Here is a 21,176-nt window from a genome sequence, read left to right on the forward strand (position 1 = left end):
ATAATAAAATGGAGCGATGCTATTTCAAAGCCAAACCTAACTTCTGTACTTAATCGAATAATAAAGGAGAGCCTAAAAATTATTTTATTTACTGTATTTCTTATTTGTAGGCTACTGAAGCATATTCTATAGGTTACCACTGGCAGTGAAGTGATGCCCTGTTTAAATAAAAAATCTCACTTTTTGTTAATAAATGCTCATTAAAAATGTTTGTTTTATTGATAAAAAATCAAAGGCAGCAATACCCTAACCGACAACACCGTTTATCGTCAGTATTTTTATGTTGGTTATTCAAATAAGATAAATGGCAGACCCTGAATACTCATCACTAACCTAACGTCGATCAGTTCACGGCTTCATCAGTCAAACAGCCCTAAGAACCTGGGCTTTATTTTGTTGTTGTGTAACGGGAGGTGAGAACAGAGCGAGGCTGAGAGAGAGACCACCACTGTGTGACGTGATGGGCTCCCACATGGCCATCCTCCCACATAGGCTTCTTATTCGCAGTCATTTAGGCCGTTTTGGATGCTGATAGGCTGAGGTTCCATTGGATAGGAGAATGCAGCCTCTCGCTTCGACACGACAACAAGCAGTGTAATTGGTGAGAAGATGAGCTGCACTAAACCACAACGTGTCATAAATAAGTGATTGAACTTTGACCTGAAAGCTACACTTTACACTTCTTATTGGATAAAAGTCCGGCCTCCAGAAGAAAGTCCTTTTCCCATTCCTGCCCTGATTGAGCTGTGCGGCAGACCTATCTATCTATCTATCTATCTATCTATCTATCTCTCTCTCTCTCTCTCTCTCTCTCTCTCTCTCTCTCTCTCTCTCTCTCTCTCTCTCTCTCTCTCTCTCTCTCTCTCTCTCTCTACTCCCCAAATCTTTCATAAGGTGTACAATAAACATGTGGAGGTCTTTCCTTCTGTTTCTGTATTTCTTCATCTCTGACAGGCAATATGAAGTTTACACCCATGGCTCCTCTTGCCAGGCTGAAACCAAACTGATTTTCTCCATCAGCCCCTTTTCTCTTAATCTCTTTTCTGTTACCCTTTCCTTTATTTTAAGAGGAGCAGCGTAATACCTGTGAGATGTTTGCAGCCTGGTGTATCTACCACTCCTGTGAAATGGCTGCATTTCCATTCTGTGGGCCTCTTTTTAGTATTGAAGATGACATTCGATATTTTAATAGCTGCTCCCCAACAATGTCCACGTGTCTTCTGGTACCTCGTCTTCTCTAGTTGCTTTCTTCATTTGGTGCTTTCATGTCTCTTGGTGTGATGTACAGGATCTTTCATGGGTTCCCACTCTTCTGTTAGGTGTCTGGGAGTTTTCCTCATTCAGTAATTCCTTAAACATTTTTTCCATCTTTCCTTCACTGCTCGGAACTATTCCATTTTTATATGTTTATGTGTATAAATGGTTTACTACAAAACACAATACATTTTGAATTATTCTGTGTCTGCGTGATGGACGCACCAATAAACCTTTAAATTATTTTAAAAATTATTCAGTAATAAAAATGCATTCAAATAAATTCAGGGTGATGGTTTGGTTTGTGTGAATTTCTGACTATCTCTTAAACAATCTGCTAAAGAGTGTGCGTCACCTAATATCAGGTCTTGTTAGATCTCAGAGTGAACGTGGTGAGGTTTACAGGTGGCGCCGGTGCCAGGCCTTCCGTTTAGTAACAGCCGAGAGCTCTGGGAAAGAATCGGCCACCAGGCTGCAGTGCCTGTCTTCAGTTAGGCCGTACATATCTTTAAATAATGTTGTGACCCACACGCCATACTCCAAAGCACGCTTCATTATTTGTAGCACATATTGACACATATCTGTAAATCACGCTTATTATTAATAAGACTCCAGTAGAATCGCAACGTAAACGCATTGTAGTTTGAATGTGTTGTCTTTCACATAAATATGCGTAAAAATGAATCACTTGAAAAAATTATAAATGGAATATAAAGTGGCCGAGAAGCTCCATGTTTAGTGCTGCTGTATCGTCTTGGGTTCGAGGCCTGTGCCTGCTGGTTGTCTGTGTTGGTTTCCGTCTTCTCCTTGCGTGTTTTTCTTTGTGTCCTCTGACGTTCCTCCCACATCCCTACACACTCCTGGATGTTAACTGTTGATTCCAAAATGGCCCCAGGCAAATGTGATGGGGTGGACCCTGTCTTGAGCCCACTGCTGCTGGGATAGGCTCCACCATTTCAGCACCCCGATTTGAATTAAGCAGGTCTGAGTATAATTGAGCGAAATATGAAAGGCACTTTGGTATTTGTTATACTCATCATTTTAATGATGTTACTGTGAAGATGAAATAAACATCAGGGGAGAAATGAACTTAAAGTACAAGGAAGGGAAGAACTTCTCAAAGTAAAGTACTCTGTGGTTCAGTTTTCAACCACAGCTACCTTATTTTTTATAGCGCCTTTTACAGAATGCGACCCTCTCAAGGTGCTTTAGAATGACTGATAATGCTGCAGCTGTCTATACTGAAGCCCTGTTGGTGGCTAAGTGACTGACTGAGGGTCACACGTTGACCACCACTTTAGCCATCACTCCACAGCGCCTCCTTCCATAATGAATCATACAGTTGCACCATGCAATAAACCGGCAGGCCATTGCAATAAAAAGACTGCTGGGGTCCGCAAATCGAACTTCAGAAATGAGTGCAGAACAAGAAGATTGTCTCCTGCTTCAGTGGCTTTATAGTCTGAGTACAAAGGGGAGTATGGTGGTGCGGCGGTTAGCACGATTCACAAGGCAAAGCTCAGATCCCATCCTGCCTGTGTTGGGATGGCATGTGGTCTCAGTGTCTGTTTGCTTTTGTTTTCTCCCAGTACCCCCTTCCCAGTTGTATTCATAACTTTTTATTTCACCGACGACATTATCCAAGGTGAACTATAACACTGATTGCATTTCTTTTGTTTTTCCAATTGGCGCACGTACAGGCAGGTGAAGTGACTTTGCTCAGGGTCACACTGTGTCAGAATCAGGATTTGAACCCACAACCTCAGGCTTTGAAATCTTGGGCCCAAAGGCTTAACCAGTACACCATACCAGCTGATGCCACTAAACTGGTCCTGTTTGAGTGAGTGTACCCTGAAATGGACTGGCGCCACATTGGGAATGTGGGAAAGGTGCTATATAAATAAAATGTATTATTATTCTTATTACTACACCAACCCCTTACCCCCAACCAAGCACTATGCCCCGTTGTGAAGGGGGGGCTGAACGCACCACAAGGAAACGTGGTTGCTTCTTCGAAACCCCTCTTAAATGTTGATACAATAGGAAACAAATTCCATTTTGCTTTTTTGCCTCCACATTGCTCGATCAGCTGCTGGCTTGCTGCTGCTCCCGTGCCACGTGATCTACATTTTGTTTGGCGCTTCAAACGTTTTAAAGTCACTGTCTTGTCTCTCTTCTCCCCCAGACATCCTCACACACTATTCGATCACTTTTCGCTGTTCTGTTATTTCACCAAGTAATATTTTCCGTTTGTTTGCGTTAATATGAGCTTTACTCTCATTTTTTTTTTGAGACTTTCGAATTTTACTACTTCCATTATCTCTAATCTGCTCTGCTTGTGTATCACAGGACTTGCTTCCAAAGGTTGTAAATTTGACGTGACTTGACCATCTTGCGGAAAGTGAAAGTGTCTCTCTGTCTCTCTTCCAAAGATCACGTCTCGTCGCAAGATCTTTTTTATAATAGAGAGATTACTATTATTAGGAATGTCCCCAAACCCTTAATGATCATAAAACTAAATTAAGCAGGTTCAGAAAATGGATCATCAGTGCACTAAACAAGTGAGTGTTAATAACAATCTGTAGACAAGTGCCAATCTGCTCTTCTATTTACATGTTGCCTTTTTAAGCTTTAGTGTCATTTAGCCATGTTACCTGTCAAGGACAGTTCATAGAGTAAGTTTTAAAATATTCGATATCTCTTGCTCTACATGGACCTTCAGCGTTTCTTGTACTCCTTTTCTTTGGTATCCTCGTGTGTCTCTTGGCTGGCACTCCAGTAAAGTCTACTCCTCAGACTCTGTCATCTCATGGCATCTTGCTCACCTCATGTCTGCTTTTGGATTACCACAAATGGTAGATGGGAAAACATAATGTCTTTGAAGGTGACTCTCAGCGTGCCTCCTACACTTTTACTCCTCAACCTCCCTAGCCTGACACTTCTTGTGTTGAAGAAGCATGAACAAAGCCAAACTGAGCAATCGAATCAAAGCCAAACTGAGCAATCGAATCAAAGCCAACTGACCAATCTGACTCCTCGTAGGGACCAGACAGACAAACACAAACACACACACACACGCACACAGACCGTAGCATTTTATTATATAGCAGAATAGGTTGATTTCTTATAGGATTCACAACAGCAGTGCTAATGTTTGCATTGCACCTTCTGTTGGAATGAATAATGCAGTGAACTTTATTACTCCATGCTTTACAAGATACTTTCCAATACATGGGGCATCGCAAACATTAATGCTGAATATGCCCAACAAAATAAACTGCCCGGTCACAGAAATTTGCTTGTATTATATACAATAGATTGCATAATATTTTGTAATTAATTTTAAGTGTATTATATCCATCCATCCGTCAATCCATCCATTTTTGAATCAAGTTCAGTGTAATTTGTCCTGGCTATGTCAAACATAACCAAATCTGCATGGGGTGCCCAGTCATCAAAGGGACATTCATTCACTAATTTCTTCATCGCCAGTTTAGTGTCACCAACCAACATACCCTGCACAACTTTGGGATGAAGGGGAAAGTTCAGAGTAGCTGGAAAAAAAACTCACAGAGACATGGAGGGAACATGACGGTGCACAGTGTCCAGAAGATCTGTGGCAGCGATGCTAATTACAGTGATGAATCGGTCACTCATTAGGCCGGGTTTATACTTCACGCGACATGGCGCAACGCATGCTCCAGCGGACGCTACTGCTACGCAAGTGTTGTACTGTTTATACTTATAGTTTACGTAAATCTGGAAGATTCCACCAGGTGGCAGTGCAAGATATCATCATGGTGAGAAAACGCTCAGCTTCCCTGTCTTATGAATTGCCTGAAACATCTATTAAATTCCGAGGACATCTTGCTACAATATCTCTGAAAAGGATGTTTACTGATTAAATCCATCAATCCAGGGATGTGCCATTCCAGCTAGCATCGGGCAAGAGGCAGAAACAATCCCTGGACGGGACATCAGCTCATTGCTAGGTGAGCACAAGCACACACATACACTAGCGTCACTTTAGCGTCACCAAATCCCCAAATGAACATCCATATAAAGGAATGCGTGATTGTGACAGAGAAACACACAAATGCACCTAAACATTTGCATCTGTTTTCAAGTAGGTCTTTACACCTTTTCACACAAAAATTGAATAGCAAAGAAAATGGTCAAGAGATTAGCTGAAGACTTCGTCATTGGTCTAAGTGGATTCTTCAGCACCTTTGGCTCTTCAACAGCTGGTTATGGCCTGTCATTAGGGTTCTTAATGGTGGTCTCCAGCCATGGCACACCTGAGCTGATCTAGGACATGCACCGCATATTAGATTGACTATGGATGGATGTGTACCCACAGGAAGACCACAGAAAAGTTCTGAAGTGTAATTGCATGTGTTCCAGTGGCTATGCCATTGAACCTTAAACCACAAGGTGGCACATTTTCTGACTGGGCAACCGTGAGAATGTCTTGTCACCTGGAACTTTCTGCAAGGATATGAAATATCGGTCAACATTTGTTTTATCAGAACTGTTCTGCGGTGGGCTGGGTTTGTTTCCTGCCCTGCACCCTGTGTTGGCTGGGATTGGCTCCAGCAGACCCCCGTGACCCTGTAGTTAGGATATAGCAGGTTGGATAATGGATGGATGGATGGATGTTCTTATAAATGGCATTCCCTGGAGAAAAATACAGTTTAAAGTAAAGGCTGTGATGTGTGACTGCGCTGAAGGTAGAAGTCATTGTCATAAGGCCAAGTCTGCGAAGATCCTCAAGCCCACTGTGATGGGGTGCACATACAAAGTATAAGAGTGGTACCCCCTTGACCATTATTTGACTGTATTTCACCTCTGGAGAAGAGCAGCAGGTGATTTGACGATAAGTATCTTCATACAAAAATGATCTTTGGGAGATCTGCCATTGATATATTCTGATTCTGATTTTACTTTGAGAAAGGGGTAGCATGGTGGCGCAGTCGTAGCGTTGCTTTCTCACAGTAAGGAGACCTGGGTTTGCATGTACCTCCCCTGTGTCTGTGAGGGTTTGCTCCCACTGCCCAAAGACATGCAGATTAGGAGAACTGGCGACATTATATTGGCCCTAGCGTGTGGCTGGGGTGTGCTTTCGCCCTGTGATGGACTGACGACCTGTCCAGGGTTTGCTCCTGCCTTATCCTTATTGTGAATTTCCCATTGGGATTAATAAAGTATCTATCTATCTATCTATCTATCTATCTATCTATCTATCTATCTATCTATCTATCTATCTATCTATCTATCTATCTATCTATCTATCTATCTATCTATCTATCCCTACTCCCCAGATCTTTCATAAGGTGTACAATAAACATGTGGAGGTCTTTCCTTCTGTTTCTGTATTTCTTCATCTGTGATAGGCAATACGAAGTTTGCACCCATGGTTCCTCTTGTTAGGCTTCTGCACTCCCATTGAGCCTGTTCAGGAATAATGGGGTTAGAGAACGGTTTATGCTTTGTAAGGGTCTCGACAAAGTGGATATTGTCAAACATCCATCCAGTTTTTGAACCTGCTGTGCCCATTATAGAGTTGTAGTAAGTTGTATCATATCCCAGAATCCTCAGCACACAGCAGGATGCAAGGACTCACTCATACACAGGTCCTCACGGCAAGGCTTATGTTAGTCTAACATGCTTGTATTTGAGATGTGGAAAGAAAGTAGAACACAAAGCAGCTGCACATTCGTCCTTTCACATAGATCTTCAAATCAACTTTTAGTTGAACGTGGGCATTTTTGTCGGCTCACTGGCCAGCCTTGTTTTATGTTGGTGTGACATACTAGTGAGAATTTCACTGTACTGTATAGACATGACAGTACTAGTACTTCACGGCGCTCGCTGTGTGAGGACGGCTTTCAGATCCATATCAAGTGCGGCTTCCTCGTCTGCATTTGGATACGCTTTGTAGTCATGCAGTGTACAAAACATGGCTGTCCAGGAAGCTCAGGTTTCACCCAAAGGTGACTGTGTTTGCTTGAATCATCTGCAACACCCTGACAGTTAGTCCTCTGGACTCTCAACTAGCACTAGAATCAGTGATGAGAATTCAGCATTCAAAATTATTTTAGTGAAGCAGGACTCGTGTGGCCCACCACAGGCTAGGCAGGAAATTTCCTTTCAGGTGACCGCAGTTACTCTTTAAACAAGCAGAGCCACACTTCTATGGTACTGCCGATTTTTGCTTTTTTAGCAAAGGACAATGGAACCTGCTGTACATTTTAAGTTGATGTAATACCTAACATTGTATACCAGCTATAAATATAACTGTATAGTTAGAGAGACCCCCACTGATGGCCTTAAGAAGAACAGCTCAACAAAATTAGGGAAACACTTTATAATGACGTGGCTTGGACTGGACTTGATAATAATGAATGACAGCAATGAGGTCACCCCTGAATGGGGGTCAGATCACCGGCGTCAGATCTTTTGAGGTACGTGTTGTCAAAATCAGGAAAAAATAAGTCACTTGATGTTTAGTGTTTCTCACATGCTACACTTTTCTCTATTGTGTGGCTGTCACACAAAGTCCTCTCGCAAATGTGGTGACAACTAGTTCACCATCCACTAACTCCTTTCCATCCTGAGCTCGAATAAGTTGTGTGTTTTAAAATCTGAGGGATGTCTACGCATTAAGGCCTCTTCTGCCATCATGTCTTTCAGAGTCGTGGCCCTCTCGACACAATTACTTTTTTGGCTGACCCCCTTTGTCCAAGGTGTCTACAACATTTCTGATACAATTGGTTCCATTTCTTTTATTTTTCCAGTTGGAGGACAGGTAGGTGACGTGATGGTGTCAGTAGTGGGATTAGAAGCCACAACCTCACCAGACTGCCTGGCAGTTAGCGTCAAACTGAATACCTGGTGGGGTTTGCACTTGTGGTGAACTAAAGTTGAGTTCCAGCCTGCTACACTGAAACGTCCTGTCAAGTGATGTGAAATAGGAGTGTCTGCGTATAAGAAGTGAATTTAAAGCGTTCAGCAGGTCGTTCATCTCTGCCCCGACCACTTCTCCTTTTGTTGTTCTGTAAACGTGTGAAGTGCCCTCTCCCACACTCCCTTGCCAAAAACACAATGTGTGGCTGCATCTCGAATGGGACGGTGAGTAAGCCGTGTTCCCTGGAGCTCCCCGAAGGTCACTTTGAGCTCAGGTTTGGACAGCGCGTTACAAAGGAGCTCACAACTCGCAGTGGGTCTACCTGATGCACACATGTATCCCACTGCAACTTGCTTCTCTTGATTTAGTTGGTCGTTTTATTTTTCAATGCCCCTTTTTCAGAACAGCGGCACTGTGGTTGGCTCACAGCTTCACAGTTCCTAGGTTTAAATCTCTGCCCGGTCAGCATGTAAACAGACAGTGCCATCTGCCTGTTCTTTGCACGTCTTCATGGAGCGTCCTCCAGGTACTCTGAATTTCCTGTCAATTGACAGCTCTAAATTGGCCCTGTGGTGGAGCTGAATTCAGTCCCAAGTTGGGTTCTGTTCCGCCCTAAGAAAACTGAAGCAGGTTTCTATGAAAAATGACTGAGAGAAGACGCATTGTCAAGAGTCGTGCAAAATTTGTTAACCAAAAATCAAAGTCGATCTGTCGTCAAGCCTAAAAAAATGTTCCAAAAATCAAAGTGAAGGGTGTTAACCAGAAAATCGATAACCAAAATGCATTAGTAACAAAAAGGCCTCTACTGACAAACTTGGATAACCAGGAAGTTATTGAGGTGATCTTCATACCTTCTAACCAGCGAGACCACGGCTCACTACCCACGATTGTCCTGCGTAGCAAAATGGCTGGCAGCACTGAGCCCAAAAAGGCAACACCTGTGGAAAAGGAAAGTGGCGTTGTGCAAAAGATGGGAAAACTGTTATCATAACAAGATTCAGCAGTCTTCAAAGCCCTTAGATCAGGGGTCTCCAACATGTCGCTCACAAGCTACCGGTACCTCGCAACCCCTTTCCAAGTAGCTCGCCAAAGGGTTAATGAAACCTACATAAATTTGAAAACGTGATAAGCCAAATTAGGGGAGGGCGATCTTTCCAAAAATTCATATCACGATCCTTTTAACACAAAATTCATGATCCACAATCTGAATCTTTTCAATGTGGCATACACTTAAGAGAATATCCGGACTCAAACTCATCAAGACCTAAGTGACACTTTATTTTAAATATCAAACAAAGTTGAATTCAATTGTTCTCTCAGTCGCTAGCTAAGCGGAGTTAAGGAACACGCCCTGAAGCTGGTGAGTGAGTGAGGAGGACCCCTCCCTTTGGCCCGTTGCGTGGATCTCGGATTCACGCAAATAAATCGGTACTGCAAGCGAACTATGATACATAGTGAAATGAGAGAAGTCGCAAAATCAACCGGAATGTTCAAGCAAATTATAGAAAAAAACCCAATCTAAATCCGTTAAATAGTTCTCTCTTGAAAAGCGGACAGACATACAGACAGAGAGACATTAGATTATATATATTATATATAGTAAACCTTCAAAATAATGTGCAGTTAAAGTCTCGACAGCATTCTGAGCATTTCTGGAGCTTAGTAGAGCCAGATAACTATAAGAATCTTCACCATGGAGGTCTGAAAATGTCTGCTTTGTTTGGGTCTACATACCCATGGGAGTCTGCCTTTTGTGACTTGAATGTCATGAAATCAAAGTTCAGAACAAGACTGATAGATGAACATTTAAATGACCCCATAAGAGTGAACCTAAGTGGCTACACTCCACCATACACCTCTCTTGTTGACTTCATGTAGTGCCAGCCATCTGACTAACTAAAAAACACATCACACATGCAACTGGACACATGAATACTCGAATGAAGTGAAACAGTGACATGTAACAAAATGACAAATGAATAAGTCATATCTGTGTATTTGGAGTTTAATTGTTTTGTTTTGACAGCAGGCGGCACGGTGGCGCAGTGGGTAGCGCTGCTGCCTCGCAGTAAGGAGACCTGGGTTCACTTCCCGGGTCCTTCCTGTGTGGAGTTTACATGTTCTTCCCGTGTCTGCGTGGGTTTCCTCCGGGTGCTCTGGTTTCCTCCCACAATCCAAAGACATGCTGATTAGGTGGATTGGCGATTCTAAATTGTCCCTAGTGTGTGTTTGTGTGTGTCCTGTGGTGGGTTGGCACCCTGCCTGGGATTGGTTCCTGCCTTGCGCCCTGTGTTAGCTGGGATTGGCTCCAGCAGACCCCCGTGACCCTGTGTTTGGAACCAGCAGGTTGGAAAATGGATGGATGGATATTTTGACAGCATTCATGTTTTAATTCAATAGTGTGAGATACACTAGAAAATGCATACAGACATACAAAATGCACTTGTAGGGGAACTAAAGATTTTTTGTGATGTTTTAATGTGAGTTGTGGACACCAACATTTCTTAAATGTTCAGGCAAAACAAGCTTATTCAGTTTGTTTGGATTGAAATTAGCTATGAGAATAAACGTTAGAAAACATGAGTAGCTCTCGGCCATTTTCATTTTGTAAAAGTAGCTCTCAGGGGAAAAAAGGTTAGAAACCCCTGTCTTAGATGAACCTTAAAGTCCAAGAAATGCAAGTTAAAAGCTGTGAAAAACGTATAAGAAAAGCAAATGGCTCCCTGAACTTGATGGAGCAGGGGACAACATGGGCGGACAGCCTTGTATTTCCCAGCAGCAGATGCGCTCTTGGCGACAAAGCCTTTCGAGTCAGAAGTAAATATTATTGAGCTGTTAAAAACCACATCAGGCCATTGAGGTCAGCAGGGTTCTGCTCACAGGAAGGCGGGTTATCCAGAGTCATCATCAGACACAGGCATGAACAGATCAGAAGATAATGGCAGTGAAGTCCTGTTCATATAAAAGAAAAATGGTAGAATTGACGCATTTGTTCAGAAAAAAACATCTGAGAAAAGTAAAATTACCCTCCTTTGAGAAGCTGACCTGCATTCTCACTAACAAGATGTGACTCAGGAGAGGATGAGCACCGCTTACATCAGAGGGAAAGCCCAGCGATGCGCTGACAGTTAGATGAGGTGCACACCGCGTTATGGCTGACATTGCTAAACAGGTGGGATCTTCAAACAACACACGGCCGAGTGCTATGATCCGTGCTGACACACATTAAAAGTAACCCTGCCTGTGATCTTTAGCCGTGTTTCATCGGACGCTGCCAGCCCTCTCTGCTGTGAAATCGGCCATTCAACAGGACTCTCTGAATTCTTGCCACTTGTCGACTGATACCGATCTCTGCACGCGTTCTGTTCTCATCGCCTTAAAAGTCATCGAAACTGAAAGGAACAATGGCTGCCTGTCTGTCCTACTATCCGAAGCTGGATGTGTGCCCCACTCGCTGGCTGTTAAGGGCAAGTTGTCATCTTGGATGACGTCTGTTTGAATTGATTAACTGAGTTTTTTATTTAAGTTTAAGAGCGGATGGTTTTGAAGAGTTAAATGTCACCGAAAATGGAAAATCTGGAGGCACAGGCCTCTTTGGTTTTTATTAGACACAAGCACATCACTCACTTGAGATTAGGATATTAGTTTTCTGTAGTTACATGTGGGTGGTGTACAGCTTGTGGACATTGAATATTTTTTTGTGGTATATATGGCACCTTCTGCAACACATTAATTACCAAGGACGTGCTCCAGTGTTAGGCAAATGATTTGGCATGTCATTGAAGTGCCAGAAGGAAAAAAATCCATAACTTCGGGGGCAACCATGTGCCTTTTTATGGTGGCATCTGGAATTATGAGCAGGGTCACATTGGGAGCTCCTCTGCTGGCACCCTGACCAGTACACTTGTAGATGAGCCACCAGGGGGCGTTACAGGTGACCCAAATGAGAACGTGCTGGGATGGTACAAAGAAAGCTGCAATTTATGAAAACCTGCGTGAAACCAGTTGTATCGTGGGCTTCAGTAGCCTGGCATCTGTTTGGATAGATGGGCCCTCAAAGAGATGGAAAGGCAAATGCAGTCCTCTGAAAGCTTTTGGTTTGAAATCTGAAAGTCACTTCCTCCCCATTATTCCCACAATGCAAGTGCAGATACGGTAGATAGTGAGACAGACTGCGAGATTTAGCAGCTCTCTTCTTAACAGCATGAACAATCACCAAAATGGATGTAGTTTTGCATTTTACAATCTCAAAGGTCTGCTCCAACCCTCATAGCTCTTTGTGGTTTCTCATATCACTTTGGTTTCATGAAGGATGCTGTGGCATCACTGCTGTGGGTTCACTCACTACAAGCAAAATACATTTTTGCAACAAAGTGTCTTTCACTTTCTGCTGATTCTCAAAGAAGTCTGCCATTTAACCCTCATCCCGTGATGCAGATTGGTCCGGTGTACGCGTGCTCCCATCATGTGCTTGGAATTGTTACTGTGAGCAGGTTGGCGTTGCCATTTTTTTTTTTGTCCCTCACTTATTAAATTGTGTGGCACAGCAAAATGTCTCCCAGAAAATATGAGGACATGTCTTCCATGGAGGTTATGGACTATGGAACATAGAATACACTTATTTCTGGTCCTAAGCACTGACACGTTAGTGAATGACAGGGATCAGAAGAAAGTGCTGCTCTGGTGAGAATTTCTCAGGAACCTCCATAGGTATCTCCCAAGAATCTTTTGAATACTCGAATCAAATGTGCAATTCCAAGACACAGAGAACCAAACTGAGTAGCCCTGGCCTGTGATGACTGGCCGTGTCTACAGGTTTGTAGCTGAGCTCCTTGGCTAGTTGTTTGTAAATTCAATTCATAAGCCAATGAGTCTGAAAACGTCACTGACAATACTAATTGTTAAACTGCTATTTCAATAAGATAGATAGATAGATAGATAGATAGATAGATAGATAGATAGATAGATAGATACTTTATTAATCCCAAGGGGAAATTCACATATTTATTTATTAATAAACTAAAAATATTGCCATAATGAGTCATATGCAGTTAACTGTGTCTGTGTCTTCGTCAGTTGACACCGTGCATTGGTGTTGGGTTGGTACCGACACCAGCCTCTGGCACCTCAGTACCAAAGCAAATAACAGATAACTCCCCCTCCCTCCGCTGGCCCCCAGCAGCTTTGTTCACCCGGCCCACACACAAGCACGCCACCCTAGTCTGCCGCACTCCACAAATCATTAAGAGGAGCCCTCACTCAATGAAATAGGAATTTAATATCAAATAACAGGGAGGGTGCGGGTTCCCCTTGTAGTTCCAATTGTGATAATCCACATTACTAACCGAGAATGGTAAACCGGATGGACGCAGGGACATCCGGCCATGGGCCATGGACGCAAAAGACGTACTGCACAGGCGCCCCCACAAAACCCCCCCTTCCAAGCAACGGAAACTGGGTGGAAAGCAACGTAAAATAAGAAATGAGGCGCCCATAGCACACAGAAAAAAGGAGTCAGACGCCGGCCCCGCACACAGCGCCGCACGAAGCCTCATGGCACACGAAACGGAACACACACAAAGAAGAGGATTGAGAACCACGACACACAAAGCCCCCCTCCAGTAACTGAAATAAGAAATGTGGCGACACGTCCCTAGAACACCAAAAAGAAAGGAGTCAGACGCAAGCGCCACATAGCACACGAAACGGTACTCACACAAAGAAGAGGATTCAGACCCACGACACACAAACACCCCCTCCACTAACAGAGATAAAAAAAAGTGAGGCAACGCGCCCCTAGCACACAAAAAAAAAAGAAGTCAGACGCGAGCGCCACACAAACCCATTGGACACGAAACGGGACAGACTACGGACATAGCACATGAAACATACACAAAAAGGAGGATTCGGACCCACGACCACACTAACATAAATAGGAAATGAGACACAAAGCCCCATTACTGAACGAACCGTCCGTATTAAACATACGTCATCTGAACACGTTCAAATTATGCAGCATAGTTCGATCTCATTACACTGATGCACTATTAACCGTTCAACCACAGAAAAGGCTCCATATTAACAGTGATTCCAATCCTCCTTATTACTTAACCATATTTCTAACGCTGAAGAACAAACAAGTCATGAATTCACGATCACAGGTACAAAACGATTCGGCTCGAGTGACGGGACCAAACACACGAACCCGCATGAAAAAAAACAATACACGTCGGCGCCTACAACGCGCTTCTGAAACCCCGGAAGAAAAAATGTCTCGGCTCCAAAAACGCAAAGCTCAACTAACACAGTTACAGAAACGAGCGCAGATGGACAGACACAATAAACGTAGACGCATGCAGCGCGCGTCTCAAAGTGCTGCATCGAAACAGACAACGGTTCAAAACGAAACACCTCCAGTCTCAGAGATACAAAAACGGCAGCGAAGGGACAAAATAAATAAACGCAGACGTCTACAACGCGCAACTGAAATGCCGGAAAACAAGCAGGCAAGGCTCCAAAAAGACAAACCTCCACTAACCGACATACAAAAACGGGCAAGGCTCAATACAAACAATGAACGCTGTAAACTACAACGGGCTTCTCACACAGCACAGGCAAATCGATTACAGCTCCAGAATAGCACGTCCCAAATCCTGCACATACAACGACGCGCCTCTCAAACGGCACAAGCAAAACATACACGTCGAGGACATCAACGACAGACACCTGCTAAACGATTGCGCCAGTTAGCTGACAACGCGTTCAATAATAAGTCCACTATTCATGAAAATTCATTGGGATTAATAAATGTCATTTGCAATCATTGTCATTCACTTAACTTCCCTGAAGAAACAACTGGCAATACAAGTAATGAATTTACACGTTGTTGTCACAAGGGTCAAATTAGACTGCCTCCTTTACATTCATATCCTGAATATCTACAGAACCTTCTAACTAACGAAGTACCTGAAAGTAAAAACTTTACGAACTGCATTAGATCCTACAATAGTTCATTTGCTTTTGCATCTAATGGCATCCAGTCACTTACTCAACACCATTGATAAACTTCTACAAACGTTTATGAATAATGATATTCCCTTTGCAGGAAAGGTACTTTTATTAGGAGGAGATTTTACACAGTGCTTAGCTATTGTTCCACATGCCATGCGCTCGGCTGTTCTTCAATCCACCTTAAAATACGCAGACAATTGGCATTGCTTTCAAAAGATACAGTTGGTACAAAACATGCGATGTCCAGATCCCGAATATAACAATTGGTTATTACAACTGGGAGATGGTACACTCACCAATACAGATGGACTTCACCCAGATATTATTACAATTCCTCAACCCTTTATCTGCGATGACTTAGTTACGGAGATATTTGGAACAGCAATCTCATTAGACCAAATACCCCTTTTAACACAACGGACTATATTATGTCCAAAGAATATTAATGTTGATCACATAAATAACCAGGTCATTGCATTACTTCCTGGAGTGGCACAACTCTTTCTAAGCTCTGACAAAGTTGACTCTGATGACGACAATGACCATCTTAATTTCCCCTTAGAATATTTGAACACTATCAACCCAGCCGGATTACCACAACACAATCTTAGCCTTAAAATCGGAACAATAATCATGCTATTAAGAAACCTTAACACTAAACAGAGTTTATGCAATGGTACACATTTAGTCGTCAACACCATGACACACAATGTTATTGAAGCAAAACTTCTTACAGGATCACATGCTAACAATACTGTTCTGATTCCTACAATTGACCTTACAAGTTCTGACCTGGAATTACCTTTTACACTTAAACGGAGACAGTTCCCCATTAAACCTGCCTTTGCCATGACCATCAACAAATCACAAGGACAAACCATGGACAAGGTTGGCATCTACCTCTCTGAGCCCGTTTTTGGACATGGACAACTTTATTTGCTTCCTATATGCATCATCTACACCTTCACACTATGCTATATCTCATTCATAGATCACACTCTTTGTAATTTCACAACACCAGGGGTTGGCGAGCGAAGCGAGCAGGGGGCAGAGCCCCCTAGTAAACAGCAGAGCGCAATAAGCATGTAAGATAACATTTACTTCTGACACTGAGATGAGTGTAATGCTGATTTAGTAGCATTTCAAAGGGGGCTTTTTGGTTCTTTTCTGGTATACCGCACAACACCACTGTGAAGTATACGTGAGTTTGACCAGCAACAGGATCAGCTTTGGCTTTCATCTTAGTTTGGTTCACCTTTACTGTACATTGGAACAAGAGGAGTCAGAAAATGAGAGCCTCAACTCGTTCTCTAAAAAAAGATCTCTGAACTCTGCACTCGACATAAAGCAATATTACATTGTGCAGGTGCTATCCATCTTTTTTGATGGCCCTGTATTCTTCACTTATAGGAGTTATATTAAAAGGTGTTTTGTAATTCATTAATGTAATTCTTAAAATTTTGGTTTTAAAGATGTGAAATATCTTCCATCATTTCATAACTAGGGGGTTTCGCCCCCTGCTCACTTCGCTCGCCAACCCCTTCCCCCCTCCCCCGCCAGCGCTACGCACCGTTGTGAAAAGGGGGGATGAACGCACCCCAAGGAGATGCGGTCGCTGCTCCGAAACCCCCTCTTAAACAATTTTTACAATGGGAAACAAATAGCAGTTGTTTTTTTGACCTCCTCTTTGCTCAATCAGCTGCTGGCTTACTTTTGCTGCCATACTGCGTGATCTGCATCTTGCGCTGCGCTTCGAACATGTAAAAGCCTGTACAGCAGCTGTCCTTTTGTCTCAATGCCTTGTCTCTCTTCTCCCCCAGACATCCTCAAACACTTTTCGATCTCTTTTCTCTATTCTGTTATTTCACTGAGTAATATTTTCCATTTGTTTGCGCTAATGCGATCTTTAGTATCATTTTTTTGAGACTTTCAAATTTTCCTGCTTCCATTATCACTAACCTGCTCTACATGTGTATCGCGCCAACGTTTTTGAATTCTTTACGACGTTCTACTTTGTCATCTACTCTTTGTCTTTTATTTCCAGCCCCGGGCATGGTTAAATCTCTTGGCACAAAGTCTTGTCTCGTGGAACGTGAAAGTTTCTTTCTGAGAAGACCTTTCACTGGCTCTCTGAACAGGTCTCGTCCCAAGTTTTTTTTATATAATAGAGAGAAACGTTTTGTGAGGGTATCTTTTGCTTAGCAGTGCCAAAGAGGTTTGTTTCCCTTAGTTTAGTAACAGGAGGGAGCGCTGTTATGGGGAATGATGTGAAGATTTCTGTAAGTACAGGCAGCCGCGGCTTATGAATGAGCTCCAGTCTTGCCATTGATCATAAACCTTTGTTGTGTGGAAGTTGGAACTTGCACTGAAAATGTGCAGTAATGTAAAACTCAGCAAAACATACAATGCAGTATTACTTATTTTACAGAAAAATGTTTAAAAATAAAATGACAGCGAAGCAATATTACTGTACATTAGATCACAACAATCTAAAGATGAAGTTACCTGCATGAAGAGAGTGGCGGAAGTTGTCGTTGACTGGCATTTAGCACGTTTATATAAGTCAGGAGTGGGGATTGGTGTACAAAGACTCGTAAGTAATAACTCGTTTGACTTGTTCAAGGTCAAAATGACCACCTATACAAAACGATAAAACTTATTTACTATATAGCGCTCTTCACTGAGCACCATGATCAATTCTCATTTAAAATACAAGTTTAAATTGTACTTATTAAATACAGAAGTGGTTCACATATAAGTGCAGATTTGTACAAACACACTAAGAACAAGGTAGAAACTGATTCAACATAAATGGAAACCAACGATGTCTGTCCATTAATTAATTGATCAACTGTGGCCAGTTAACAATGGTGGAAATTAAAATTTTAAAAGAGGAAGTCAAAAATAAAGTCGCAGTCCTGGGGACCCCAGCCAACTATCCGCCTACCTGCTCCGGAGTTTTCTCAAGTGGAGTCCATGCTGGCTGTCCAATCAGATGAGAGAATCTCTCCTTCTGATGATTCCAACGCCCCTTTGTCGGACTTTTCCATACACAGGAGAGCCATCTGGCAGCAGAGCAGTGGCACCTCCAGATAACGAGAAGACAAACAGAATAGAGGAGGGTTAAATGTTCTTATTTTGAATGCTCTTACATTAATTCTTTGTCTGCAATAAACAAAGCACAGATGAGCTTCTAACGTGAAGCTTGGCTTAAGTAAGATCATCTCCCTCGTGTCACAGCGTGATACTCCCACCTGGAAACAAGGCAGCATGCTAGCTATGGCTATCACAAGGAAGGCTGATCACATTATCGATGTGTGACCGTCAATAAGCAAACAAAAAATAAACCACAAATTATTTTGTAATAACAAATGTCTCATTAAATCGAATGTAAGTTTTCTACACATGTTCTCCCAGCCTGGGGCCTTTTACAGGTTCTTACTGGTCAGTAGGCCGTCTCTTTTCTCTCTCTCTGTACCAGTAGAGGCTAAGGCTTTGGTAGCATCCCAGGATAATAATGGATACATCCCCCCTAGAGAAGCTCCATCAGACACGGCACTATCTGGGTGCCTTTGCAGCGCTCACTGCCCATTGTGGTGGTGTCCTTGTTCCTTGCCAGGCCCTTCCACTGTGCTGTGCCAGTCTGGTGTTAGCTTTTCCTCTGGCAACCTCTTTCCACTTGGCACCTTATCACATATTTTTTGCTTATAATCAGGGTCAATAAAGCAATGAAATAAATAATTACAGCAGCCTCATACTTTAGTCTTGATTCATAACTTGATTTTTTATCAAATAGGCCTTAAATGTAAACATGTGCGACGTGGTGTCAGATCCTTTACCTTGACAACTGCAGTATTTGTCTGAGATGTGTATTTGTCTCTTTGTAGGAACTGGTGAGAGTGGCAAAAGCACTTTCATTAAACAGATGAGGATCATCCATGGATCAGGCTACACAGATGAAGACAGGAGAGGCTTCACAAAACTTGTCTACCAGAACATCTTCACTGCCATGCAATCCATGATCCGAGCCATGGTGCCTCTAGGAATTTCATTCAAGACTCCGGAAAACATAGTAAGATCTCCCTTCTGCCTTTACTGACTCCATTCTGTTTGCTCTTGGCTACATTCTCATGTGGTCATTATGGTATATGGTATGGTATACTGCCTACTGGGGGCTGGGTGGTCTCCTGGCCTGCAGATTATGTTTTTTATTTCTCCACCCCTCTGGAGTGTTTTTTTTTTTTCTGTCCTCCTGGCCATCTGACCTTACTTTATTTATTCTTTGTTAATTAGTATTGCCTAATCTTATTTTTATATTTTTCTTTTTTCTTTCTTCATCTTGTAAAGCACTTTGAGCGACATAATTTGTATGAAAACGTGCTATAGAAATAAATGTTGTTGTGTTTACAAGCTGAAGAAGAAGAGACAGAGAAGGCAGGCATTGTTCAGAGGTCGGGTGGTCCGGCCCTCTGTTTGACAGTGCAGCTCATCACCCCTTTGTATTAACCTTAATGACCACTGTTATGTTAAAAAAAATATTCAGATGTTTGAGTGGAGTAATACACTGTTTGTGTTGTTTTTTATTTATTTAGGCTGTAACAGCTGAAACTGTCCACAAAGGTGTCAAACAGGCTATTGACAGGACTGACGGCTAAGGATTAGATAGATAGATAGATAGATAGATAGATAGATAGATAGATAGATAGATAGAACAGGCACTTTAGGATAGATAGATAGATAGATAGATAGATAGATAGATAGATAGATAGATAGATAGATAGATAGATAGATAGATAGATAGATAGATAGATAGATAGATAGCATCCGGAAAGTATTCACAGCGCATCACTTTTTCCACATTTTGTTATGTTACGGCCTTATTCCAAAATGGATTAAATTCATTTTTTTCCTCAGAATTCTACACACAACACCCCATAATGACAATGTGAAAAAAGTTTACTTGAGATTTTTGCAAATTTATTAAAAATAAAAAAATTGAGAAATCACATGTACATACGTATTCACAGCCTTTGCCATGAAGCTCAACATTGAGCTCAGGTGCATGCTGTTTCCCCTGATCATCCTTGAGATGTTTCTGCAGCTTAATTGGAGTCCACCTGTGGTAAATTCAGTTGATTGGACATGATTTGGAAAGGCACACACCTGTCTATATAAGGTCCCACAGTTGACAGTTCATGTCAGAGCACAAACCAAGCATGAAGTCAAAAGAATGTCTGTAGACCTCCGAGACAGAATTGTCTTGAGGCACAAATCTGGGGAAGGTTACAGAAAAATTTCTGCTGCTTTGAAGGTCCCAATGAGCACAGTGGCCTCCATCATCTGTAAGTGGAAGAAGTTCGAAACCACCAGGACTCTTCCTAGAGCTGGCCGGCCATCTAAACTGAGCGATCAGGGGAGAAGGGCCTTAGTCAGGGAGGTCACCAAGAACCTGATGGTCACTCTGTCAGTGCTACAGAGGTCCTCTGTGTTTTGAGAGGAGAACCTTCCAGAAGGACAACCATCTCTGCAGCAATCCACCAATCAGGCCTGTATGGTAGAGTGGCCAGACGGAAGCCACTCCTTAGTAAAAGGCACATGGCAGCCCGCCTGGAGTTTGCCAAAAGGCACCTGAAGGACTCTCAGACCATGAGAAAGAAAATTCTCTGGTCTGATGAGACAAAGATTGAACTCTTTGGTGTGAATGCCAGGCGTCACGTTTGGAGGAAACCAGGCACCGCTCATCACCAGGCCAATTCCATCCCTACAGTGAAGCATGGTGGTGGCAGCATCATGCTGTGGGGATGTTTTTCAGTGGCAGGAACTGGGAGACTAGTCAGGATAAAGGGAAAGATGACTGCAGCAATGTACAGAGACATCCTGGATGAAAACCTGCTCCAGAGCACTCTTGACCTCAGACTGGGGTGACGGTTCATCTTTCAGCAGGACAATAACCCTAAGCACACAGCCAAGATATCAAAGGAGTGGCTTCAGGACAACTCTGTGA

At 42.7% G+C, this 21,176-nt stretch overlaps 2 protein-coding genes across 3 annotated transcripts in view; both read left to right on the forward strand.

Annotated features, from left to right (window-relative positions):
• The window catches only part of LOC114652196 (guanine nucleotide-binding protein G(q) subunit alpha), a 634,881-nt gene that overhangs the window by 448,668 nt on the left and 165,037 nt on the right, over nucleotides 1-21,176 (forward strand). The gene's annotated exons all lie outside the window — the stretch shown is intronic.
• The window catches only part of LOC114652197 (guanine nucleotide-binding protein subunit alpha-14-like), a 169,094-nt gene that overhangs the window by 115,865 nt on the left and 32,053 nt on the right, over nucleotides 1-21,176 (forward strand). The window contains exon 2 of the mRNA XM_028802444.2: nucleotides 19,060-19,244. Coding sequence (XP_028658277.1) covers nucleotides 19,060-19,244 — 185 coding nt within the window. The remainder of the gene's footprint in view (nucleotides 1-19,059; nucleotides 19,245-21,176) is intronic.

The sequence above is a fragment of the Erpetoichthys calabaricus genome, chromosome 5 (assembly GCF_900747795.2).
Source record: "Erpetoichthys calabaricus chromosome 5, fErpCal1.3, whole genome shotgun sequence".
NCBI lineage: Eukaryota > Metazoa > Chordata > Cladistia > Polypteriformes > Polypteridae > Erpetoichthys > Erpetoichthys calabaricus.